The sequence below is a fragment of the Drosophila mojavensis genome, unplaced genomic scaffold (assembly GCF_018153725.1).
Source record: "Drosophila mojavensis isolate 15081-1352.22 unplaced genomic scaffold, ASM1815372v1 contig_74, whole genome shotgun sequence".
NCBI lineage: Eukaryota > Metazoa > Arthropoda > Insecta > Diptera > Drosophilidae > Drosophila > Drosophila mojavensis.
Window position 1 is genome coordinate 3,461,761 of NW_025318899.1, and position 25,417 is coordinate 3,487,177.

Below are 25,417 nucleotides of genomic sequence, written 5' to 3' on the forward strand. Positions count from 1 at the left end.
ACAATTCGCGCTTAACTCCTAAGTTTCACATAATACATGCTCACATTGTGTCTTATTTTCGTTAAATATATTTAAGATTGGTTGTTTAGCTTTTAATTAGTTTGCTTGCAGTGATTAAAATGCATGTTTTATTTCGCAGGTGACACAAACGTTGAACTGTGGCCGAGCACGGGCTGCAATAATTGAGAAAAAAAGAAACAAAACGTTGATAAATGTGAAGTTTTATTGTAGCCTATTTCTACTGCTGCGCGACAGGCGCCACGCAACGGTAAACTAAACAGAATCCTCGTTCGTTGTATTTGATTTATTTTTGTATTTGTTTGATATTGCAAAAAACAAAAAAGACCAGAAAAAAAAACGAAAATCCGTGGGGGGTGTATACGAAGAAGCGTCAAATAAAATCCAAAAAGCAACAGAGCCATCACAGAAGAAGAGGCAGGGGACGTTGCGTTGCGGTGAGGCGAGGGAAGTTAGGCAGAGTTTTGGCTTTGCTCTGTTTGGATTTTATTTCATTTGTGTGCGTGACGCTCAACCATATACAGACACAAAATGCGCGCATATTTGCTTTTTACTTTTTCCCACTCTGATTACATACACACACAGAGGCACAAACACACACGCACTCATTTGATTTTCTTTTATTTTGGAGTTTCACATATTTATAGCATTTTATATTTATAACATTTTTGCATTTCGCATACTTTTCGCTGAACCTGCGCCAACATATTGCAAAAACTGTAAAGAGAAGAGCATGAGTAGGAGTAGAAGAAAAGATTTTAACAACGCTCGCTGTTGTTGGAATTTTATTAATTTGAATTGTATGTGTGCGATTGATTATGTTTATTTATATATGCATGGAGATTTTCAATTTTAATTGTATATTTCTTTTTGTTTTCTTTTGCTTGGATTACTAACAATTAACGAGCGGGCGGCAAATAAGAAACTCTGCGCGACTCAAAACACACACCGCGCGTATTGCGCTGCACGAAGGTACTGGAAAGACAGACGACGACGACGACGATGAAGAAGGTGACGGCAATTCAAGTGCCCAAGCGAAGCCAAATGGAGTCCACAACGAACCCTCGCCATATGTATTGGTGTTAGAGCGTGTGTGTACGTGCTGAATGTAAATGCGCAGATATGTGTGTATGCATGATTGAGACTCCGTGTCTGTGTGTGCGTGTGTTCTGAGCAGGGTAAAGGATTGGTAAGCGCAAATAAAAACAACAACAATTACAGCTGTGTTTTGTATGCAATGAAGCACACACTGTGGGCAATGCATAGATAATTGACGTATAAAAGTTATTATAACACATATACATATGTAATTATTTATACAAATAATTATCAGAGCTGTTCTTATTGTTAATTATTTTGTTTATTCGATTGCGGAAATTGTCATATGATTTAACGCCACTGTGTGACAGGGTAGACATTCTGCAGGATATACATGTATATAGATACATATGATGTATGTTTGCTTATATATGTATGTAAGTACGCAGCAAAGCGAAGCCAAAGCAAATGCCGTTTTATAACACCAACACACACACACATGCTGTCGTGCGCACGTACATTCATATATCTGTCTATTATTTTTGTGGAGTTAAACAGGATCCAAGCAGACTCAACAGCTGGCCAGCAACACATACATACACGAGCAGCAGCAGCAGCAGCAGCAGCAACAACAAATTACAACAGGTCAGCATCCACACAGACGTGTGTGCAACATGCCATCCACAGACAGAGCCATTGTTGTGGATGCTGAAACAGCTGGCAACAATAACTTGAAAGTAAACGCGTGTGGGTGCAAAGGGGGCTGGAAGAGTGGGAGCGCGTTTGAGCCCTGTTTAAAGCTAATGTTTGCTGCTGTGTTTCGTCTGGAACTGGAAGCAGCTAAAATTAATTTTGTCAACAAGTGACAAAAGGCCAAAGGTTATGGCCATTAACTTCAACACACATACACATGCACATTTGGGTTTCACTGGAATAACATCAGGATTCAAACATAGACAAAAACACACATAAATACAAATATATGTATATGTATGTGAGACCATTTAGCATTTTGAGGCTTGACTAATTAGTTGAAGTAACCATGCGAATAGAACACAAACAAGCAGAACAAGTTTCATTTGGCCGCACGCTTTTTTTTACACGTTGCTGTTTTCTTTTTTGTTTTTGCAATTTTCGTTGTTATTTTTGCGCACTCAAAATGTTAAGACGCAATTCGTTACACTGGTTAGTGTTGTGCCTATTGAACTTTATTATTACTTTTCTTTTAACTCACTTTTTGCAGTTCCTGGACAACCGCTTACACATTTGTTGTTGTCTACACTACAGATTGTGGCGGTCGGACAATATGCAATACTTTCGATAAATACTCGGTGCGCCAATTGAGCGGTGAGTACATGCGATAGTCATCGATTTGTTTTAACATAGTTCTGTTAGGCAAATATTTAAATAGGAAGCGGTTCATCTCTTTGCCATTGGCATATAAATTCCTAATAGCACTGGAGTAAGCTATGTCTGTAATATTTATTTATGGATATATTTATTTATATTAATTTTGTTTATTGAAGCTATTCATAGTTTGTTTTATGTTTTCAATGTCGACTTAACATTCGAATTTTATTACAGTTATCAACCAAAACATTTGACAGATTGTTATCACTGCTGCGAGCTCCATTCTTTTCCAGCTGTGGCGAGTTTCCAATAATTAACAGTCCAGAGCGCTGAGAATTACATTACATCAATGTTATTGTGACTGCTAAGAGTAGCGCCACTTTTCCATGTAATCCAAGAGATCATCCATTCAGCTTCATCGATAGAAGCAAATCTTTCGTTGCCATTTGGTAGGTGTGGATTCAAATATTTTATGCCTTCCCAGCTCGTTTTCCATATACTTCTGAATCTGCTGCTCCACGTTGGAGCGCCATTCAAGTTTCAAAAACAAGGGAAACACTTCGCCTGCCTTCTTCAAGCGCCGTTCGGCTGTCTGATAACATTTCCATGGCTGTGGTTCCACGACGAACATCTCTGCCAGGTTCGACAATTTACTCAAAAAGAACTGTAAGCCGCTGTCGTCATGATTTAGATGAATCCACATGGTTATTGAGTAGCAACAAATAGCATCGAATTTTGTGCGCTGCTGTTGCTGGAGGTAGTTTGCAATGATTTCATCAAAACTCCCCGCATTCATTACATCGCCGCAAAAGTAGCTTATTTTCTCATCGCACGTGATTTCCTGCTGAGCGCGCTGGATGAGCCGTTCGTCTATGTCGACGCCCAGCACATGGACTGGCCGTTTTAGCTTCTCTTCCAAAAAGCTCTGCAGCAACTGCGTAAAGACGCCACAATTGCAGCCAACATCTAGCACCAAATAAGGTTTATTTTCATTTGCTTCCATTTCTTGTTGCTGCTTCGGTGGCAGCCAAATATTTTTGTCGGGCAACAACTTAACACGCTCACTGGCGGAATTGAATTGATAATAATTCATAAAGTTTCCATATTGAACGGCACCAGGATTGTCTTTGCGATGTTCCATTTTAATATTAATAGAAAATAGAAAGTAAACAAACTTTCATGCTATAACCACTTGTTACAGCTGTTGCTTGATGACCAATACATCGATACATTGGAATACATTGTTATATCGATACTCTTCTGCTATCAATAGCCGCCACATCTGGGCTATTGTGCCCATAATATCGATTTACTTCTGACCTAGTATATTTAAGCATCGACAGTTGCGTCAACAACTAGCTGGTATTATTGTGGTATTTTTGTAGCACAAAAACAGTGCGCCAAATTTGAAATGTGAATTGAAAACACAAGCTTTTGTTTACCTTTCCATTTACTCTTTAATTTACTGCACTCAATTTTTTGATCACATATACATATATATATATAATTTATATATACGTATATACATATATTACTCTTAACAATTTTTCCACTGCTTACATGCCAAAAAATCTCGATAACATTTTGTAAAATTAACATTAATAAATGATTGCAAATGAATTTACAATGAATTCATATACGTATGTCGTATGTCTCTGTGTGTGTGCTCACAATAAGAGTTAATAACAACAAATACTGGCTGCACGTAAGCAAAAGACGGCGCAGATCATAGAAACTGAATTTAACCCACTAAGGGAACTAGGCAAAATTGCAACAGTCTGTTGAAAATCTGTGGCCAGGATTTGCTTAAGTGCCGCCAGTCAATTCAGAAAACGAGTTAATCTATATAGTAATATGTGTGTGTGTCTGTGTGTTTATATAATACATAATTCATGATGTGAATTCAACTAATTAACACTAAATTAATATTAAACTATATTAACTATAATTATTAATCAACTATATTTTACGATTTGTATGCATTAGATATATATATAGTAGTATATGTGTATATCTGAACTACAAACTAAATATATAAACGAGGCAAGTCTGAAAATTTTACGACTTTCGAAGGGGAAAAATAAAAAAAAATTGCATTCAAGTTAATATACATTTAATATATATATTTGCAGTCACGAATTCTTCAGACTACCCTCGCCGATACTCTCATTTTTATTTATTTTGTTTCAATTATATTTATTTAGCGCTAATTCTACTGGAAATGTGTTTTTCGATTTCTGAGCTAAGTTCTGTTAAAGTTTATCGATGTGGAACGTGTGGAGCGCGTGGAACTTGTGGAACTACAAACTTTTAACTACGCTCACAATGCCCCGCCCACTTGGTATCTCTCTCCATTTCCCTCTTTGGCATTTATTAAGTTAAGTATTTAAACTAGGTTCTAGAATGCTACTGAATATGGACTTTTCGAAAGCTTTAAACGCCAAGCGTCTAGATATTTCTTGTTTTGTTTATTTATTTATTTTTTTTTTAATAGAGTTGCGGGCTGAAACGGAAACGGAAGTGGTAACGGAACTGCGGTCAAATAGAACAGAAATAGAATTTTGTTGTGATATAAGTTGAATACAGAAGTAGACTAGGCATTAGTTATTATTATCGATGATCGTCTATCGATTATCGATTTTGTTGTCTATATGGGTATATAGCTAGATATGTATCACGCTATATACATACAGATATAAGCTCATAAATACACAATAATACATATACATATATATCAATAAATTTCTCGAATTCGTAACATAATTCTTTTCGTTTATGCTTAAAAATCTCTTACTAAATTGTAAAGCTTACGATCTACTAAATGAATATGTCTTTCAAATCTGTTTAGATGTTCGTGTTCGTGTTCTCTTTGTTGTTGTTATTAGTGGGTTCTGGGTATTGGGAGTAGTGGAAGTGGGGGTAGACGTACTGCCCGCCACTCCATTAAATATGCAACCATGTGGCCTAGAGGCAAGTACGGTTCAGTTAGTAGGGCAACTATATATATATATATAGATGAATTTCACATATATCTATATATATATGTGTGTATATATATATATATATTGAGAGAGATGCATTTTACAACCAATTTATACTTGAAAATTTAACGGCTCTAGTCATCTGGGTCCAACCCGATTAGCTCCGCTTGCAATCTGCCCTTAGTCTTACAACAAATGGTTAAACAAAATACTCTCAATGCGATACGAAATTGGGGCGACATGCTGCACATTATCAAAATTTTCCAAAACGAATTCAATATGCCAATCCAGACGACAGCGAAATTGATAAGAGTATTTTGGATAACCTCGCCCATGACCACCTCGTATAGTCGCAATAATATCCATGGCAGCCAGGACATCCAGAATGCAAAGACTAATGCGAATGACATCATATGACTAGGGTTCGATAAATTTTCAGCCAATGCTGTTGCATATTCTTTATCATGTATCGGCTCGCCCGATCGTATCTTACGCATCATTACAAATATGTAGCCATAGTTGTGTACTATCGATATTAAGCTGGGACCTAACACTAGTATCGCCAGCGTAGCGCTGTATGCCGCCATGTTTCCCCAGTCGAGCATGCAGATGTGCGATAGATTATTGACTATCGGCTGCGTGTAGCCGAGTATCGGCGGGCAGCACAACAGCGCCGCCGATATCCATGTGAAGACCATCCAGCACTGGCAGCTGCAAAACAAAAGGCATTAATCAGTAAATCAGTAAGCAACACGATCGCCAATCGATTATCGATTATTGTCGCTCATCACTAACCGCGTCTTCGTCTGCACCGTTTCGTAGCGCAACGGCTTGCGCACGGCCAAATAGCGATCCACCGAGATCCACATGAACGTGTAGACCGATACGGCCCACAGCGTCACCTCCAGGTAGCCGGTGAAACGGCACACGATGTCGCCGTACATCCATTCGCCCGTTAGAGCGGGATAGACTGAGAAGGGCACAACGAGCAGGCCGCATAGCAAGTCCGCGATGGCCAATGAGAGCAGATAGTAGTTGATGACCTCTGTGGGACCTAAGAGAGCGCAGCATGCGGAACGTAAGTTCATGTGTGTGTGTAAGTGGAATGTGAGCTCGAAACTTACCTTTGAAGTTTGCATACGTGGCGATGATTAGTAAATTGGATAATACAATTGCCACGCCCAGTATGGAGATGAGTACGGCTTTGGTGAGTGCCTCCAATTTGGAATTATCCTGCAGGTAGCTCATTTCCTGCATTTTTCTGCCCACTGCAAGCAGGTGAGAGAGTGGGTGGAGTGGGGAGCGGAGGATGTGGATGTGTGGATATGGTTGTGTGTGTGTGTTTGTGGGGAGGCTTAAGGTTATGCTAAGGCCAACAACACACGTAAGCCGCCTACCTCACTTCCTGTCATGACGGCCAGCAGTTAGCGTGTGGCGCCCTCTATTGTGCAATAGCCCAAAAAGCTAAATGCAAATGCACGACAAGGTCGCTGTCGTTGTCGCAGTCACAGTCGCCGTCGGCGTCGGCGTCCAAATTTTTTTTGGTGTGTGTGTTTTTTTTGTCGATTGTTTGTTTATTCCAAGTTTAAGGTTAAGGTGAATGTTGTTGGTTTGTGTTTTGCAATTCGTTTGCGCTGAAGCTCGTTTAAAAGTTGCATTGAAAATTTACTGTTAAAAACTACTAATAGACCATATTTTAGTTGATGCTTCCACTTGGTTTTAGTTAAGTTTAGTTTTAGTTGAAGTTTTTTTTTGTATTAAATTCACAACGCTCTTTGCTAAGTTTAATTAAAATTTTTATTAATGTCTTTTAATGCACTACTAAAAGGTTTGAATATATGTATATATATATTATATATAATATATATGTATCTATATAGCTCTAAATTTATAAATTTAGTTTTCTTGATTTTTTCCGTTAAGTTTGTAAACTAATTATTTATTTGCTTTTGTTTTATTGAAACTTTGAAGTGGAAGAATAATGATTATATTTATTATTTAAGTTTAAATTTAATATTAATATAATAATATTAAATATAATATTAATATATATATATATATATATATATTTATATAATATTTTTACTCAATTTTACTTTTACAACACTTTTTGTTGTTGTTGAATTTTTAAGTAATTAATTTATTAATTAAGAGCACAGCACAAATTTAAATTTTTTTTTTTGTTGTTGCTATTTTTAAATATTTTCTGTAAGGCTTTTGATGTGCTACGTTTTTTAGTTGAAAATTTGGGTTATTTTTGTTTAATATTTTAATTTTTTTATAGTTTATGTTTATTTTATGCTTGTGCTTTTTTGTGATTATCCTTTTGCTTGTAAATTCTGGCTGTTGTTGTTGTTTTTATTTATTTGCTCTGCGTGCTGTTGTTGTTGTTGCTGTTGTCGTTGTCTTTTTTAAGCTAATTGTGCGCATCTAAAAATAAAATTAAATACGAAAGTCAGATATTTATTTATTTTTAATGAATTAATTAATTATAGTTAAACTTTTTTACTTAAAAAAAAAAATAAATATAAAAATAAACAAATATTATTAATTTCATATTATTTTGTCTCCCAATATTTCAATTTAAATGAATTTAATTAATTTCATTAAATTAATTTGTTTATATATTCAACTTCCATTAAATTGTAAATGAAATTGGTCTAATTTCGTTTAGCAAAGTGTGTTTCAGAGTCAAGTCCTGCATAAAATGCTTTACATAAGAGCGTCCTTATCCTGCCCGCCAGTTTGAGCATTTTGACTGCCCCGCCGCCTGCCCCTGCGAGTGCCACGCCCAGCTGGTGCTGCTGCTGCTGCTTTTTGCAGTGACCCACTTTGCATTGTGCACTTGACACAGTTTGAGAGGCATCGCTGTCAACGCAGCCACTCGAACGCAACAACAATGCGCACTCAGTGCTGCTCAAACCGTTGCGCCGTTTGACAGCCTCTCGAGGAGAGACTGGACATAAGTTAAGACTCTTGAGATTAACAAAAGACTATTTTATTTAGTTTTGTATTTACTCTTTGTTAAAGCTGGTAGCATTAAATTGAAGCATGTTTAAAGCGGCGACTCTCAAACTGTAACACTTAATATGCTTGCTTTGCGTACTTATCAGCTGTATTTAAAATGAAGTAAATACATTATGGAGTATTCGCAGTAATATCCGCCTGTGACTCTCAAACTGTTGATGGACTGTCAGACTGTAAAGTCTTAGGCTTGACAGTAGTTTATGTTGTTTGCTCTTAAGTTGCGCTGTTGAGCTTTCTATAGCTCTCAAACTGTGCCTGCTTGGTGGTGATTGTCAAACTGTCAATGAGCAGCTGTAGCTTACAAGCTGTATAATTTGTAGTTTTATCATCGCTAAGACTCATAAACTGTAACTTGCCTGCATTGCATGTCAAACTGTAACAATTTTGAAATAAATTCCACAGTCTGAGATTAACTTACTCCAATAAATTGATTCATGTAGCTCTCAATTTGTAAGCGCTCTAAGGCTGGCTCAGCTCTCGTTCTATAAGTGGCTCTTAATCTAAGCAATGACTGCCAAACTGTACAACATTTAACTAAACTGAACTATGAAGCATTTCTTGTATTAGTTGAATATATCATTTACTTTTTGTTTACTACTCTCTATTCTGTAGCTGTCCAACTTTAATGTACATGATGACTGTCAAACTGTATAAACACTCTTTTCTATTTAGTAGCTGTCACTATTTCTATTCTTAGTGCTTTCCGCCATCGATCAGCCATCTCGGCATATTTAGCTACATCTTCATTTGCTCACTAAACTCACTTCAATGAGCCCACACTTTGGCCCCCCCACCCAGCTCGTTGGCTCATCAGCATCATTGGACGACGTCATTGCGCCATTTTCCCCCCACACACACACACACACAGGCAGAGAGATAGAAAAACACAAATACAAACACAAACACCGAAGCCCATTATCAAATGCCATTAGAAGACGGCAGACCGGGCGCCATAGTTGAAAGGTAAACGATAGAGACAGAGCGAGAGAGAGAGAGAGAGAGAGTGAGATAGAGACTGTAACAAGTTTGTCATTTGCTCGATGCCCGTCTCTCAACTTGGTAATTTAATTAATGCTAACGGCGCAATGGTTCGGCAGCTCGACAGGTGATAAATAACAATTGCATTTGGCTAAGCTGCAGAAGGAGCAAACAGCTCGCCGCGACAGGTGCGAGGCTTGTCAATCATTGCGTAAGCTGCAGCCAGGCAGGGCTGGGGACGGGGTGGGGTAGGCTAGTGCTAGGTAAGGCAAGGGTTGGGGTTGGGTTTGGCTTGGCTTTGGCTTTCGTGTCATTTGCGCAAAACGATTTCATGGACGCCGACAACGAGACGCCCCAGCAGCAGCAGCAGACAGGGGGGAGGGGGGGTGGAGCAGTGGCAGTGCCTGTGGCTGTGGCAGCTGCTGCCAATTACAAAGGGCAATAACGCTCATTGTGTGCTGCCAACTAAACCGTTGCATAATGAGCTGAACACCACGGGAGCTGGGCGCTGGGGGCGTGGCACATTAGCGGATGGGGTTCAGCGAACCCAAGAGCAACAATAACAACAGAAAATCAATAGGTGCGTGCATATTAATGATTAATTAAGCGAAATCTTTTGCGCATTTTAGCTAAAAAGATAGAGAGAGAGAGAGAGAGAGAGAGAGGGAAAAAGCGGGTAGTCTAGAGGTAGACTGATGGCAATTTGATTGCCAAATAGTCTGGGCGTGAGAGCCACCCAATAAATTTGTTAGCTCAAAGGTCGTCAAGGCACTTATGATAGATGATGGGGTGTATGGAACCTATTCCATAGGCTAGGGCTAGCTCTACACTGAGCAAACACAGGAGTTGGGTAAGCAGCAATCAAAGCTGCGCTGAGTGGGATTATGAAATCAGAATAGTTTGTTTTCTATACCCTACGTTTACTTTATATATGCCTGCTGAATAGAGTCTATATTTTGACTAGCAACGTCTTGTATACCCTCTTGAACATTGCATGACTCTAGCTCAGGTATTTTTTACCCGATAACAGACTCAACTATACTCTTTGATTCGTGAGTGGCGCAACTATCGATTCACTTTCAAATATGTCATTCGATAAATTTTTGTATTGTTGACAAATTGGTAATCTTAACAAATTCTATCATAGTAAATCTATTTTTTTTACTTTGAATAACTAGAGTCTTTATCAATTGAGCATTATTGTCTATTTGTATTCACAGATTTTCCATGATCTCACAACATTTCTTCTTTTATGAAGAAGGTATGGTACAGCCCATTAAGTATATTTATGCGTGATCGGGCGGAAGAGTTGATTCCGTTTAGCCATGACTGTTTTAACGTCTATCCAACTGGCCATCTATTTGTCATCTCCTTTCTTCTCTTTCTCTCACTCTCCTGCTTTTTACTTATATATTCATAATTTTACTTTTTCCTCTTCATATTTTTCCTTCCTATGGGTATTCTTGATTGGGCCGTAGATCTGAGTTCGCCGAGCCAGGTTTGTCTCATCTTTCATTTCCATTCTTTCAATCCATGATTTCTCTAATCTTCTATTTCCTGAAAATTTTCTCCCTTTCAATTTTACCCTTATCTCGTTTTCATATTATTTCCAGTTCTATATATATCTCTTAAATAAGCTCAGTTCCTATGAAACTTTTGAGTGGATGAGTATAAAAATAGTATCTAAAGCCCATTTATACAACTGCTCAACCAACCAGAATACCTTAATGAAGTATTGTATAACTGTAAACAAAGCCAACATACTCGACGTTAGAGCATGTCCGTTTAGTTAGTTTTATATTCACATGCCCTTATATAACATCAAAAAGTAGGCTACATAAAATGGAAAAAAGTTTTTGTTTTTCACAGATTTATGATATGTGATGAACAAAAAAAAACTTTACAGTTCCTGAACAAATGCGCGTGAGTGTAATGCAGCGTATAATAAAAGAGTTAAATGTGTTTGTGTGTGTGTGTGTGTGTGTGTGTGTGCGACGCTTGTAGATTTCATTTGCAGCCATAAAATATGTATCGCATGCGTGTTTATGGCGCGAGCGAATGCGAAAGATACAGATACAAGAGTACAGCAAGGATATCGAGAGTGAGGTAGTCTGAGAAAGAGTGAGATGTAGATTGCCAGACAGAGACAGAGAGATGTAGGTAAGCACATGAGGCCACAGTCAAGTGATTTAGAAAGCCACGAGCTGGAACGACGACGCCATAAAATTATATTTAAATGCCATGGGCAGGTGGTTAGGCGGCCAGCCCCTCCCTGCCAGCTAACGGTAAAGAAAGAGCGAGCGTAAAAAAAGAATAATAATAATAGAAGCAAATTGCGAGCAAAGCGAGCGAAGGCCAAGGCGAATGCATGCTTAAATATAGAGTATATAATATATATATTATACATATATATATATATATACATTTATTTATCTGTGTGTGTGTGTGAAGGAAAGAGGAAAAGTCTATTCAGTTGATGACGTTGACAGTCGCAGCAGGAGGCAAGGCTGCTGCAACTGCAGTCGCAGAGGCTGAGGTGGGGTGGGGTGGTCTGAATTGGCTGGGGTTGGTTGGGGGCAGAGCTACGTCATCACGGCTGGCTGACAGTCAGGCTTATATAAGCATGACCTCAGCAAGTGCCAGTGGCGCAGGCACAGCAACCCGCGGCGCTTACCTTGGCGGCACCAATACCCAATACCCTGTACATAATATGAAAGGAGAGTATATACGTATCCCTGAGCTGCTATGTATCAACTTGCGCTCTGCTTAACAAGAGAGTATATTGGCTTAGACTGTTGAAACTAAGGCAGAACTACAAGTTCATTAACAGTTTCGTGTCTATTTAATATTAGCTCTATACCGATAAATATCGATTTTTGAGATATTTACTATAAATTATTAGCTTATTTCACAGATCAATGGATGGAAACTGAGTTTACTTTGTTAACTCACTCATGATATGTGCAGCTGGTATTTGTAAGCAATAGCTATGTTCTATAGAAAATGACATAAAATATAGATAAAAATCGATTGTTAAGATATTCCACAAAATGTACCTACGATGATAACTAGAATGATGAGACAGACAAAACCTTTCAGACTATATACAGTTAAAAGTTGGTTCAACTTGAATGCTGCTACTTGTAAACAAAAACTGTTTGTTATCGTTGATATCGATAAATGTTGATTGGTTAAAGAAATCAGTTTAGTCCTGATTCTTGGCTATGTACATCTAGACTAATGTCAACATAAAACAGCTCTCTATTAAAATATCGATAAATATCGATGATTAGTTTTTGTTATGGCATTGATTTTTATGCAATCTAAAGAGGTTTTGGTTTATGGTCTTACAATGATCTTGTACACAATCTAAAGATATTTTGAGGAGTGTGGTAGGATTTGAAATCTACATAATATGTCATATAGGTCAGGTTAATTATATAAATTAAATTTATCGATAAATATCGATATGTTTCCAATATGAATAGCAATTCTTCTATATATAACGCTCAGCTGTTATATAACTGAATTCCCATTCATCTCAACTCATAGACTGCTTATAGGGTAACTGTCAGTCGTGCATTCCTATAGCTCAACTCACGCGCTCGACTCGCTTCTCTCTGCTGCTGCCACATCTATTTTTAATGCTGTTTATTTTTAGGCACAAAGCATGCAGCAAGCTCTGCCTGCGCTTCCGTTCGCTCGCTCGGGCTGCTCGAATTGAATTGTCTCCGCGGACAAAGCCGTGGCAACTGGGGAGCAGCGCGTCATGGCGTGGCTTAAGAACTTTTGCTAGTTGCAAATGCCGCAGGGCGACAGTTACCCATTACCCGTTGCCTGTTGCCTGTTGCATGTGCGGCATGCGGCAGGCGGACGACTTGGAGCCTGGAGCCAGCAGTGCAGGCAAAATAAAACTTGGCTGCAAAACTTTGTCTCCGCATAGCATTAAAATGTTGGCAAAGTCCTGATTGAAAATTAAGCAAAAAATAAGGGGTGTGACTGACTGGAGAATACTCTGCAAATACTCAGAAACCCGATATTAGGGTATATTTATTATTTTCCTAATATTTTTCATAAAACTTTTATTGACTTCATTTTTTTTATATTAAAAAAGTCGGTTAAATTTTTTTAGCATAAAAAATTCTTAAAATTTTTTAATTTTTTAAAATACTCAGAAACCCGAAATTATGGTATATGTATTATTTTCCTAATATTTTTCATAAAACTTTTATTGACTTCATTTTTTTATATTAAAAAAAGTCGTCAAATTTTTAAAAATTTTTTTTAGATTAAAATTAAAAAAAAAATTTTTTTACTAATTGTTTTAGTTTAAGAATTGCCAACTTCTCAACTTAATTTAAGCATGAGTATGTGTGTGTGTGTATGTATGTATGTATATGTACTTATAACTAGAGAGGCATTGACTGATGGGAATATCAACCCTACATTGCATTCTATATTTAAGGGTATTTTCTAGTTGTACACTCCCCACAGGTGCCCTCTGTCTTGTTCAAGTCCAATTTGTATTTATTGTAACGTATTACCTTTAGCTTTTTAAATAATTATTCTCTAATGATTATACAGTAATTAACAAAATTGAGTTTTGTCTACACTAACAGAGTCCATTCCAAGCTAAACCAATTTCAAGCGCCATCTCTCTCACTCTCACTCTCTCCCACCCATGCAGCTCACGTGTTTGCTATGGGTTTTTTCCTGTTGTTGTTTTTGGAGCGTGGGCGTGTCAAAGGCATATAATAGCTGCTTTGCCATCGTATGTCATGTATACACAAATATATATATATGCATATATGTATGTATATGTGTGTGTATATGCATACATTTAAACATACAACATGGCGTATACGCAATTTGTTCGCTTGCCCCAATTGCTCGCTGAGTTTCAGTTTTAGTTCCAGTTTTATTGCTGTTGTTTTTTTTTTTTTTTTTTTTTTTTTTTGTTGGCCAAGGACACGCAGCGCCTTGGCGACGCACCCGTCTTTAGCTGGCTTTATTGTCTTTCTATTCCCATTTGCAGTTTTCTTTTATTATTATTATTATCATTTTCGCTTTTTCTCTTTCACTACGGTTTTCGTTATATTTTCTTTCTTGTTTTGATTTCCCTGGAAACGCTTTACAGTTTGTTTGTTTGTTTTTGTGTTGCATCGCTGCGAAAGTTTCGTAAATTAGTTGCGACAGCTCGCCGCGTTTCGCTGGGCCAATGCGGCGTATACGTAATAAATGAAACTTGTGCTAAGGCTAAGGACAATTGTGTCCTGATGCCGGCTATAAAAAGTACACGCCCGCAGAGATACACATATACATGCATGCACATACATATATGTACATATATAGTCAATCAATAAAAAAGCAGTTCCTAAACAACAACAACAACAACAACAAGAACAAGAACAACAATCTGACTGCAACTTGACATTCAGCGAAGTCGTCCAAAGCCAGAGTCAAAGCCAAAGCGAAAGCCAGCGCAAGTGCAATCAATATGCCAATGCATCAATTTGTCTATTGTTGCTGTCGCCGTTGCTGGCAATAGTTGTAGTCCGTTTATTTGTTGCTATTATTTGCCATTTGATTGATAAGCCCCAGGCAAAAGGAACAGCGCGCCACGCCAATTGGCAGGAGTTGCACGCGCTGCACAGTGGGATAAATATGAGAGCAAATAATTTGAAAAAAATAATAAATGAATAAAAGCGAAGAGTGAAGAAAAGGCATGAGAATCAGAATGGGACAAAATTATGTAGATTGAGTGAGTAAGAGATTGTGGAAGAAAGTCAAAATGGCAGGAAGGATGAAGAGGGCGATGATAAGATTGAGAAAGACAGAAAGGAGAGAGAGAGAGAGAGAGAGAGAGAGAGAAAATGAGAGAAATATAAAGAGAATAGAGAAATGCTGTAGGAGCAAAATAGGGAAGCACAGATAGATAGAACGAAAAGAGAGAAAGGTCAATAGCCAGAGAGAGAGAAAGAGAGAGACAGACGATAGGAGAGAGATAGAGAGCGAGAGAGAGAGATCGAAAGGGAGAGACAGACAAATAGCGAGAGAGAGTGAGAGGGAGACATAAAGAAAGCCAGAGAAAGAGAGAGAGAGAGACAGCGATATACATGGAGAAAGACAAAGATAGAGATAAAAGACAAAAGAAAGAGAGAGACAGAGGCAGAGAGAGAAAGAAAGAAGAGAAAAGAAAGCCTGAGAGAGAGAGAGAGAGAGAGAGAGAAAAGGAGCGACTGACAAGTTCGAAATGAAGACAGAGGCCCAGAGAGGAATCGAAAACATGGAGATAGAGAATAAGGAAAAAGCAAAGCTAATCAAATCTATCCAAAATCGATCATATTTTTGGTCACATCTTTTTCCATTTTGCTCACTGTGCAGCGCAGAGAATTTCGTATCAGCTGTGAGCTGCAACTGCCAATTGTGCAACAAAGAGAGCGAAAGAGTAAGTGCATGAGAGTGAGGTAAGAAAGAGTGAAAAACAGAAAGAGGGAGAGAGAGAGAGAGGACGCTGCTGTGTCGCCTTACTTCTATTTCATTTGCAATTTATTGCTCTATGCTATTTTCATGGCACGTCTCCTGCTGCATGTGTCTGTGGCATGTGGCACAGCTTGACATTGGGCCAATTGGCTGCAGCAGTTTTAGCCGCTATTCAAGTGACTATCGAAGTATGGTATACTCATACATACACCTACACATCTACTATATAAATCAGTGTAGCCAGCTCGCGTCTTATCGCTGACATTTAGTTGCGGGTGTGGCCAAGGTCTGCTCAAATAGTTCCCCCATTCGACGTCGACGTCTGTGACAGACAGCGCCTCTTGACAGCTGACGTCGTCGTTTGTCTGTTTTGATGTTTTGGCCAATGCTCGAGCGGCCATTCAGTAAATGTTTCTATTTATGCGATTTTCCAGCGACAACTGACAGGCGGGCATGATAAGTCACGGCTCCGTCAGCTGCTAGACTACGATCATAAATACATAAATAACTGTCACTAATTGGGCTTTTCACGATTCCAGTGTATTATGAATGGGTCAAGCGGAAATATACCCAGAAAGAGATCCCCAGCTGTCAAGTCAAGACTGTCAAATGTCGTTGATCGTTTAACGTTTCTGAAACTGTCCAAGCAGCTTATCATTCAGTTCCATTACGTCATGAGATGTCAGCTGCTGTCTATGGCAGCTCTTGTAGTTTTTTCCGTTGATCTTTAGTGCGTTAAGCAGTTGGTCAATCAGTCAGTCAATCAGTCTATACAAAGTTTGTCTTTTGTGATAAAAACTTCTTTGAGCTTCTCAACAAATTTAGTCTTCTAACATCTATAGTTTGCCCTATGCATCAGTCTATCAGTCAATCAATATTTCATATATTGAATTGAGTTTAATCCATGAAAATCAAGTTTGTCCTCTGCACTACTCATCAATCAGCCAATCAGTCAGTCAATCAATATATTAAAAACTCAATACAATTCAAAGGGTGTACTATTAATCAATCAATCGTCAATCAATCAGTTAATCTAGTTATATATGTATTGTATATAAATATACTTCAATCAGAAAAGTCAAGAGCTCTGATCTATCTAGTCTGCTAGTCTGTCAATAAATCTTTCTACATTAACAAGTATATAAAATATATTATTTATATATAAATCAAAAGAGGCTACTGGGATGAATAGTAAAGCTCTCTAGCTGTTCAGTCAGTCAATCAGCCAAGCAATAGAAATATTTATATCATTTAAGTTCAGGCTTCAATCAGCTTACATAGGCATCGGAATTCGACCTGCTTAGCTCTCAAACTGCATTAGTTTCCTCTCTGGTTAGCTCTTCAAGCTCATCATAGCTCTTCAGTCAAGCAATCAATCAATTAGTCAGATTGAAATTATCTGTTACTAAATTATGTATAATGTATGTTGAAAAAATTAGACGCTAAGCTTAAAATAGATGCTCTGCCTTTTCCAGCCATATTTCACTCTTATAAGTGAAAGTCGGACGAAGCTCTTCAGACATCTATATACCTGCTATATATCTTCTATCTATATATTTAATATATTCGCCTAGTGACTAGCTCATGCTCTATATAGATTCCTTGGAATTCGACAATTTCACAAATATATAGAGAATTTCATAGTCCATACGTAATTCCATAAAATCTTGCCACAATTTCTACTTAGCCGAAATGTATTTGGCTTTTTTTCCCCCACATGTTTTTATATTTAGCACTCGGTTGTTTGGCATGTGTACATACTATATCATGTATATACTATATATGTATGTGTTTGGTTTTTGTTTTTATGTATTTACCATTCACTCTTACTTTCTAATTCTCATTTTGGCTTGCGGCTCAGTGATAACAGATGTTTGACTGCAGCAGGGGAGGGAGGGGGGTACGGAACACGCGACGTGGCCCAAACACACGTTGCGGTCGTAAATCTTGGCGTAGGCGCGTTCAGCTCGGAGAATATGTGACAGACACATGCATATACACACACACATACATACATACATACTTATAATATAATAAATGAGCTATATATACATGCATCTCTGTATATATAGAGAGGCATATGCAACGATTTGATCAGGTAAGTGTGGGCATATTATGTTGCGGTCTATCTATAAAGCATTCGTGCTTAAACACTTTGGAAATAACTAATTAAGTGGATATTTGTAAACATTAATTACGTTAAATATACAAAGGGCACTTTGGTGCTATAAAATTAGCAGAGTGCGCTATATATGTCAAAATATTTAGAAACCATATAAGAAGTATTCTATGTTATTTATTGCGATTATATAAATCGAAGATTTATTTTGTATTCTGTTTCGAAAAATAATTTAATATGGCTATTCACATTAGTAAGAACATAAATTTTTCAAATTTAAGTATGCTTTTTATAATATTCAAACATAAATTGGAAAAGTTAATTTATTAAGAAGAAAAATATATTAATTCCTTGCCTTGAATCATCTACATTAATAAATTTTGTTTTGATTCAAACATTTTTGTTGCGATTGAACGATGGTCTTGAACATTTTGCGATTTTATTTAATTTTAATTAATAATTAAAAAAAAAAAAAAATAAATAAAATAATTTACTTAAACATTTTTTTTAATAAGCAATAATTTTTTTATTTTTATTTTTAATTATTTATTTTTTTTTTATACTCATTCACGAAAGTGAATCAGTATATTGGTTTTGTGCAATGTCCGTCTTGCTGTCCGTCCGTCTGTCCGTCTGTCCGTCTGTCCGTCCGTCCGTCTGTCCGTCTGTCCGTATGAACGCAATCTATTTCGGCGCTATTGAAGCTAGAGACTTGAAATTTGGAACACATACTCGTGTATATCTCCGATTTATAAAGTGTTAAAATTTTCCCGATCCGCCCACTAGGGGCGTGGCAAATCGGAAAATGCATTTTCCGATATACCAGAAATCATGTTTGTTGAAGAGCTAGAAAGCTGAAATTTGGTATGTAGGTCCGCGTTGACCACCCAAGATCACAAGCTATGGCGGATATATCTACGCCCATTGGGGGCGTGGCAAATCGGATAAAACTGTATCTCCTAAAGTTGTCAACCTAGAATGCTGAAATTTTGCACGTCAGCTAATGGTATGATTCTATAAAGTCTAAAGATAAATTATAAGTCTACGCCCATTGGGGGCGTGGCAAATCGGACCTGAAGATATAGTGATTTTTTAAATTCTCCTATATTTTGGACACTATTGATAGCAGAGACCTCAAATTTTGTATATATACTCGGACTGATCACCCAAGACCAAAAAGTTTTGTCGGATATATGTCCGCCCACAGGGGGCGTGGCAAACCGCAAAAGTTTATATCTCCAAAAGTATAATAGCTAGAAGCTTCAAATTTGGATAGTTGAGTTACTGGTAGCCTTCTCTATCGATTCCCCAAAAATAATTTTTACGCCTCTATAGGGGCGTGGCATATCGAAAAATACCCTGTAATTTTCACATTTCTTGAGGGTAAGCATTCAAACTTTGCAGTTAGGGTACCGTTATCTCTTTCTAAAAACTGACCAAAAATGAGGTGTCTACGCCCAGTTGGGGCGTGGCAAATCGGAAAAACCTGTATATTCTACAGTATTAGAGCGAAACTTAACTACTAAATTGTTGATGGGATGTGAATGAGTATTCCGCAGTCGGTAACGCCCGACTGCAACGTTCTTACTTGTTTGTAATAAGTCTTGTATAAAATTTTATGGTACAACTTTTTTGAATAACAAACAGAACTAAACAAATTATTTTTTTTTATGATATAAAAGATTGAGAAGAAATAATTTTTTTTTTTTTTTTAATCATATTTATATACATTTTTTTTTGCTTGGTTTTGAAAAAAAAAAAAAAAAAATTGTTACAATTAAGAACGTTATCTGTTTCATTTTACATACTTTTATTTTAGTATTAAAATTATATATGTATATATGAATATTTATTTTTATTAATTTATTATTTATTATTATTTCATTCAACTATGTGGTCTAAATTTTTTCGTATAGATAATACCAAAAAAAAAAAAAAAAAAATCAATGTTTTTTCTTTTTCTTATTTAATAGTTAAGCTTGTGTTCTACTTATTTAATCGCTCTGAGCAATGGCAAGTTACTCTTGGAAAAACCCACGCATAATACATATGAATATGCATATATGTATGCATATATGCATATACACACATATACATACATATACATTTATGCAGTATTGTGTTGCAGCTGGGCTAATTGAAGGCGTGGGTGGAAAGAAAAACAATTACGTCGCAGCTCATAAATGTGGCAATAAGAACAAAAGGGTGGCCTAACAAGAAAAACGGCGGTGAAATTGAAAAGCGTAAGAGGGAAATGTGTGGCAAAGCGAAGAAGAGGGCAAGGCAAAGTGAGGAAAAGTGTGCGGCATGCGCCATTTGGCATGTAAATTAGAGGCCAGCCTTGAAGTATGCAATGCAATTTGTGCGCTGGACGCGCAGCGCAAAATGTTGCATGCAGCCAGCCATGTGTGAAAACGTGCAACTGTGCCAGAAGCAGAGAGCGAGAGAGAGAGACAGAAGGAGAGAGAGTGAAAGCGAGCTTCGATCTGAAGACCCTTGAATTATGCAAAAGGCAAGCAAAGACGACCTTGAAGTGGGGCGTAGCACGCTGAGCTGGTGGCGCCACAGCCGGTGGCAAGGTGTGAAATTTCCCATTGTGTGATCGATAAAGTGGCCCATGTCTGTTTCATGATTATGATACGGGCGGGCGGTTGGTCGCTCACCCACTCGCTCACTCACTCACTCGGCCTGTCGGTGGTTCGTCCTTGAGCAAAAAATTTACGACAAAATAAACAACTTGACGGGCAAGCAAAGAAAGCCGAAGAAAGCGGCTATAGATAAGGCCGCAAGGACACGCAGGCAGAAGCAGCAGCAGCGGCAGCAGCAGCTCAGCTGGGCTCGGCTCAATTTTATGACAGTAGCACGACCTAGCCCCACCTACTGCTGCCCATCCATCCATCTCCAACCTCCCGCACTCGCACACAAAAGACAAATTGCCTATAAAACAAAAGTTGTTCATAAAATGTAGCGAAGCGAAAGAAAAGGATACGCATGCAATATACCCAAATAGTAAATATCGAATTTAAGCGAATTATCTAAATACGAAAAGTTCGTCGATTTATTAAAGTTGAAAAGCTTCACTTTACGCTCTTTTTCTTCTAATTTGAACTTATTTAACAAAATCGTATTTTTGCAAGCACTGTTTAATCTGCTTCAATTGATAAGTCCAATGGCTGTTAAAGTAGCATGTATGTATGCGTGTGTGTGAGAGAGAAAATGTAACACTTAAACTGTAGCAACGTAGGCAGCGCTGCTCAAATGAGCTTTTCAATATTTACGCAGCGACTTGGCTTTGGTTGCGGCTAATCTCAACTGGCTGCTGACTGCGCTGCTACTGCCTTAGCCTCTGCCAGCTGCCTTTAGCTTGAGCCTCTGCCTTTTCTTCTTTCTGTGCCGCTGCTTGTACCTTTGCTTGTGCCGCTGCCTCTGTCTGCTGTCTCTGCTCGCTGCTTTTGCTTCTGCCTCTGTCTCTGCTCGCTAGCCAAACATTTTTTGCATTGAGCTTTTCAAGTAAATTTGCTTGTTTGCGCTGCCTATTTGAGGCTCAGCTGCACAAGAGCTACAGAGACGTCGCGACGCAGCTGCTGCGCAGCATTTGACAGCTAGTACCGTTAGGCTTTCGCTTTGGCTTTGGCTTTGGCTTTGGCTCTTGCGGGTATTTTGGGGTTGTTTATGTTTTGCTTTGTTGCTTCGCTAGCTACTGTTGAGGTAGGATGTGTGTGAGTGTGTGAGTGAGTGTGAGTGTATGTGTGCTGTACTTGTTTCTAGGTGTGTCTATGGCTGCAGCCAGTGTTGTATACTCACCTTTGACTTGACATCTTTTGAGTGCTGTTCAACATTATTATTATATATAATTTTTTTGTTTGTTACTGATTTGATTTTGTTTTCGTTTGCTGTTGTTGTTATTGGTGTTTTTCTTGTTGTATATTTAATTATATATTTATTACATTTTGTCTTGAACACTTTGTCTTTATCACTTGGCTGTTTGGCTGCAACGGTTCAGAAAAAACTATCAAATGTCTAGGTGCGTGGGCGAGTCTTATTACCGTTCGCGCCGCACACTCATACATCAATCAAATAATATTTTAATGCATGTATTTAAATAAATTATACGTGAACGTTAAATTCTAGATAAGGAAATCAAAGTGTTATTTAAACAATTTAGATTTGGGCTTAAAATAACATTTAGATAAATGTAAATGTGGGGCATTAGATGGGATTTTGTCGGGGCACAGTGAAAACACGCTATGGCGCACAGCTGCCTTTGTAATTTGATGATAAGAAAAGTTGAGCTATTGATAAGGTCAAAGTTTATTTATGCAGTTTTATATAGAAGTGTTTATATAATTATATTTTTGTCTCAAAATTTAAATTTATAATTTATTGTCCACTAATACTTTTGACTTTCTATATAGTTTTTATATTTTGATTGCTTTGTTTAAATTTAAATTTTGAATATCTGAGTTTTGAGCGAGCATTCAAATAATGCAAAATATAAAAATTATTTTAAAAGAGTCTATATATAAATTTTTAAATAATAATATAAATCGAATTATAAATTTGCACCTCTTAATATTTTGTTTTCTATTTTGTCTCTCTCGCATAATTAATTTAAAAAAAATTGAAAATGTTTTAAAACTTTAATTTACAAAATTTCATGTAAAGGTTTTAAGTGTTTAAAAATTAAAAAATATATATTTTCAATCACTTTTCCACATTTATAAAGTTTTTCTTATTCTTATTAGTTTTTGGTTGCAATTTATTTATCATTATTTTAAGTAACACTGAGACTTCGTGTAATTTTCACAATTTTCATTGAATTTTCACACACGTGCTAGCTGGCATTGATGTTGCCCCAATGTTTTTGGGGCACATGCCACACAGTCTTTTTTTTTTTTGTTTTACTTGTTGGCTTTTCTTGTGCCTCGGCTGCTGCTGCTGCTTCGCTTAGCCTTCAACACACACACAAGCGAGCACGAGCACACACACACACACACACACTCTCACACGCAGTGTCTGTGTAACATGTGCGCAGGTGTGCGCCTTGACTTATATATTTTTTTTTCTTCTCTTTTTTCAATTATTCAGAAGTTAATTAAATATATTTGCATAATTTACTTGCTGAAAATTGTAAATTTCGGCAATTTCCTGATTTTACTTTTATTTCGCCCGTGTTTCCAGTTGACACACAAAATAGTTGAAGAGTATAATCAAATGAAAAACGTTTTTTTTTGTTGACCAAAAGCGGAACAGAAAGAACAGAAAATTTTGTTTGCTGGCCGCTGTATGCCTGTGTGTGGGTGTGATTGTGTCTGACTGTTTCCAACAACCACTGAACGCGCCCGCGCTGCTGCTACTGCTGCTGCTGCTGCTGCTGCTGCTCGATGCGTGCCTACGTGCGACACGCTGAATGTCTGACTGGCGACTGAGCCAGTATATCGAACTTCAATTGGACTAACGCCCCGAGAAGAGAGAGCGAGAGCACACGAAAGCGAGCTGGAACGTGCGCCTGCAACAACACGCAACAGGAAGAGGCAGAGAGATAGAGAGAGAGAGCGTGAAAGTGTGAGTGTGAGCTTTCGCCTAGTTTATGTGCGACGCTTTTTTCGCCGAGCTTTTTTAACGCACATGGCATTTGTTTATATTTGTTGGTCTTTCCAAGTCGCCTGACTGGAAGCGGCGCGCCGCGGCGACTCTTCTGCTGTTATAAATAGCCATTGCATATTTTTAGGCCGCATTTGCGGCGAGTGCGCAGAAGATGGAAAACGGTGCGGAACGTCTGTCTTTAATTTTGTATTCGTTTAAACAGTATGATGGTTGGCATAAAAGGGGGGGCGAGGGGCGGTTATCAAAATTTACAGGTTAAATTGGTCTGTTCGATAATTTGAACGAAAATGAATGAAAATAGAATCAAAATAGCAGCAGGTGACAAAAGCTCTCTTCTTGCTCAATCCACTGCACCGGCATTCGCCTCGATGGCAGAGTGGCCAATGTTCAATTGCATTTCGGCCTGAGAGTGCCGCAGCGGATACAGATGGTCCATGTGGTCGATGAAGGGCCGCACTCCCTCTGGATTCTTCATGTACTTGGCCACGCTGAGGATGATGTGCCGATAGATCTGATGATCGCGATATGCAGCATTCGGACGACGCTTCTGAGGTGGTCTGCAATAAAGATAAACGAGCAGTTAATGGCTACAATGCGAGAGAAATTGGGATGGAGAGCTAAGTAAACAGCTATGAAATGGGGTCGCTCATTGCAGAGTTACAAAATATTTCAGTTTTTTTAGGAACTTAATTTTGAATAGAAGGAAGAGAGAGCGTGTTAAAAATAAGTGAAGATGTCATACCCTCCCTCTGGAAGCGGATGATAGGTTGACTGTTAACTATTTCATAGAAATATTTATTTCCATGTCTTAAGCCTTACCGTTCCTGGGCTCGCTGAATGACTCGTCTGCGTCGGACAATCTCAGTTCTTCGGCAGCTCTCGCAGTAGGCGAAGTAACCGCAAATGGAGATGACTATGACTGCAATGGTATAAATCAACCAGCTCCAGCCGAGGAAGCTGCAATAGACACGCATTAGAAGTCACAAGCTCCATCTCTCTGTCTCTCTCACTCTCTCTCTCTCTCCCTATGCTTACGTCACAAATGTTGCATTCAAATCCTTCCAGATTTGCGAGACATTCTCGCGCGGGTTCCTCTTGGCCTCGTTCCTCCAAAAGACAAACGAGAACATGGTCCTTATATGGTTATTATTTTTTTTGGAATAATTTTTGCCTACAACAAATGTGTGTCAAGAAATTTTTGTTTATTGCCAAGATGTATTTACTTGTTGTCCTTAAACTGTTTAGAGTTTGAAGCACAACGAGGCGAATTATAAGCAAAGCCTACTAGGCAAGAGCTTTTCGAAGGCAGCTGGTTCCAGTAGTTTCGATTCATTTATCAAACTAGGAGCAAATGCTATGCAAAGTATATCTGGAACTAATGGCAGTAAATCAGTTTAAGCTCAATGGGGTCAGGCTATAAAAAGAACTAGTTCCATTCCTCAAAATGTGATATAAATACGATCAGTTCCTTGACATTCTATTCCCAAATTGAGGTTCAAAAGAAATATAGCGCAGTCGGAAGAAACTGATTGGAAATTAAATGTTTTATCTGGTTTAAAATAGGCAGTAAAATACTAGTTCAAAAAACCTAGAAATTACTTAGAAATTAAAAAATACTTGAAAATTGGTGTGAGTTATGTGGAAAAGCGAATCCAATGGAATTTCCATTTTGTTTTCTAGTTTTGATCATTAAAATTCTTAAACAGTGTTTCGAATTAATTAGTGGGTTGTCATCTATAGCTTATCCTTAACAACGAGGAAGTTGTTTATAATTGTTTTGCGCATGTTCATGCTTAATAAGGCGTCAAGGCCGCGC

At 37.9% G+C, this 25,417-nt stretch overlaps 3 protein-coding genes and 1 long non-coding RNA gene across 9 annotated transcripts; all 4 read right to left on the reverse strand.

The window, feature by feature from the left end:
- Positions 1-60: 60 nt before the first annotated feature.
- LOC26527586 (probable RNA methyltransferase CG11342) lies at positions 61-3,638 on the reverse strand. 4 transcript variants are annotated; one of them, XR_001449103.3, is made up of 3 exons: positions 916-1,284; positions 702-735; positions 61-173 (listed from the first exon to the last, which is right to left on the reverse strand). XR_001449103.3 is itself a non-coding variant. In XM_044009585.1 (3 exons), the coding sequence occupies exon 1, from the start codon at positions 3,545-3,547 to the stop codon at positions 2,822-2,824; it is 726 nt and encodes a 241-aa protein (XP_043865520.1). In that variant the 5' UTR covers positions 3,548-3,638; the 3' UTR covers positions 61-173; positions 702-735; positions 2,291-2,821. The 4 variants fall into 4 exon arrangements, 2 of the variants coding, with proteins under 2 accessions (XP_043865520.1, XP_043865519.1); XM_044009585.1 differs by lacking the exon at positions 916-1,284 and adding an exon at positions 2,291-3,638; XR_006357501.1 differs by lacking the exon at positions 702-735 and having other exon boundaries at positions 916-2,034.
- Positions 3,639-3,843: 205 nt separating this feature from the next.
- Positions 3,844-7,244, reverse strand: LOC6581316 (beta-2 adrenergic receptor). The gene is made up of 4 exons (XM_002007015.4): positions 6,785-7,244; positions 6,512-6,655; positions 6,183-6,441; positions 3,844-6,098 (listed from the first exon to the last, which is right to left on the reverse strand). Exons 2-4 carry the CDS (start codon positions 6,642-6,644, stop codon positions 5,522-5,524), a joined length of 969 nt encoding a protein of 322 aa, XP_002007051.1. The 5' UTR covers positions 6,645-6,655; positions 6,785-7,244; the 3' UTR covers positions 3,844-5,521.
- Positions 7,245-7,681: 437 nt separating this feature from the next.
- LOC122757465 lies at positions 7,682-22,929 on the reverse strand. Of its 3 annotated transcripts, none has more exons than XR_006357504.1 (3): positions 22,900-22,929; positions 21,799-21,983; positions 7,682-7,817 (listed from the first exon to the last, which is right to left on the reverse strand). It is a non-coding gene; the product is annotated as an uncharacterized LOC122757465 (long non-coding RNA). The 3 variants fall into 3 exon arrangements; XR_006357503.1 differs by lacking the exon at positions 22,900-22,929 and adding an exon at positions 22,561-22,596; XR_006357502.1 differs by lacking the exon at positions 22,900-22,929 and having other exon boundaries at positions 21,799-22,550.
- An 829-nt stretch (positions 22,930-23,758) lies between these two features.
- On the reverse strand, positions 23,759-24,860 carry LOC6581317. Its single transcript, XM_002007016.4, has 3 exons — positions 24,637-24,860; positions 24,421-24,558; positions 23,759-24,158 (listed from the first exon to the last, which is right to left on the reverse strand). The coding sequence occupies exons 1-3, from the start codon at positions 24,729-24,731 to the stop codon at positions 23,942-23,944; spliced, it is 450 nt and encodes a 149-aa protein (XP_002007052.1). The 5' UTR covers positions 24,732-24,860; the 3' UTR covers positions 23,759-23,941.
- Between the last annotated feature and the right edge of the window lie 557 nt (positions 24,861-25,417).

Excerpts from the sequence above, each read along its gene's own strand:
- LOC26527586 (XM_044009584.1), bottom strand. The coding sequence starts at position 3,547 with ATGGAACATCGCAAAGACAATCCTGGTGCCGTTCAATATGGAAACTTT.
- LOC6581316 (XM_002007015.4), bottom strand. The coding sequence starts at position 6,644 with ATGCAGGAAATGAGCTACCTGCAGGATAATTCCAAATTGGAGGCACTC. Across the intron at positions 6,442-6,511 it reads CACGTATGCAAACTTCAAAG|GTCCCACAGAGGTCATCAAC; the intron begins GTAAGTTTCGAG and ends GCGCTCTCTTAG. Across the intron at positions 6,099-6,182 it reads ACGGTGCAGACGAAGACGCG|CTGCCAGTGCTGGATGGTCT; the intron begins GTTAGTGATGAG and ends TTTGTTTTGCAG.
- LOC6581317 (XM_002007016.4), bottom strand. The coding sequence starts at position 24,731 with ATGTTCTCGTTTGTCTTTTGGAGGAACGAGGCCAAGAGGAACCCGCGC. Across the intron at positions 24,559-24,636 it reads TTGAATGCAACATTTGTGAC|CTTCCTCGGCTGGAGCTGGT; the intron begins GTAAGCATAGGG and ends TGTCTATTGCAG. Across the intron at positions 24,159-24,420 it reads ATTCAGCGAGCCCAGGAACG|ACCACCTCAGAAGCGTCGTC; the intron begins GTAAGGCTTAAG and ends TCTTTATTGCAG.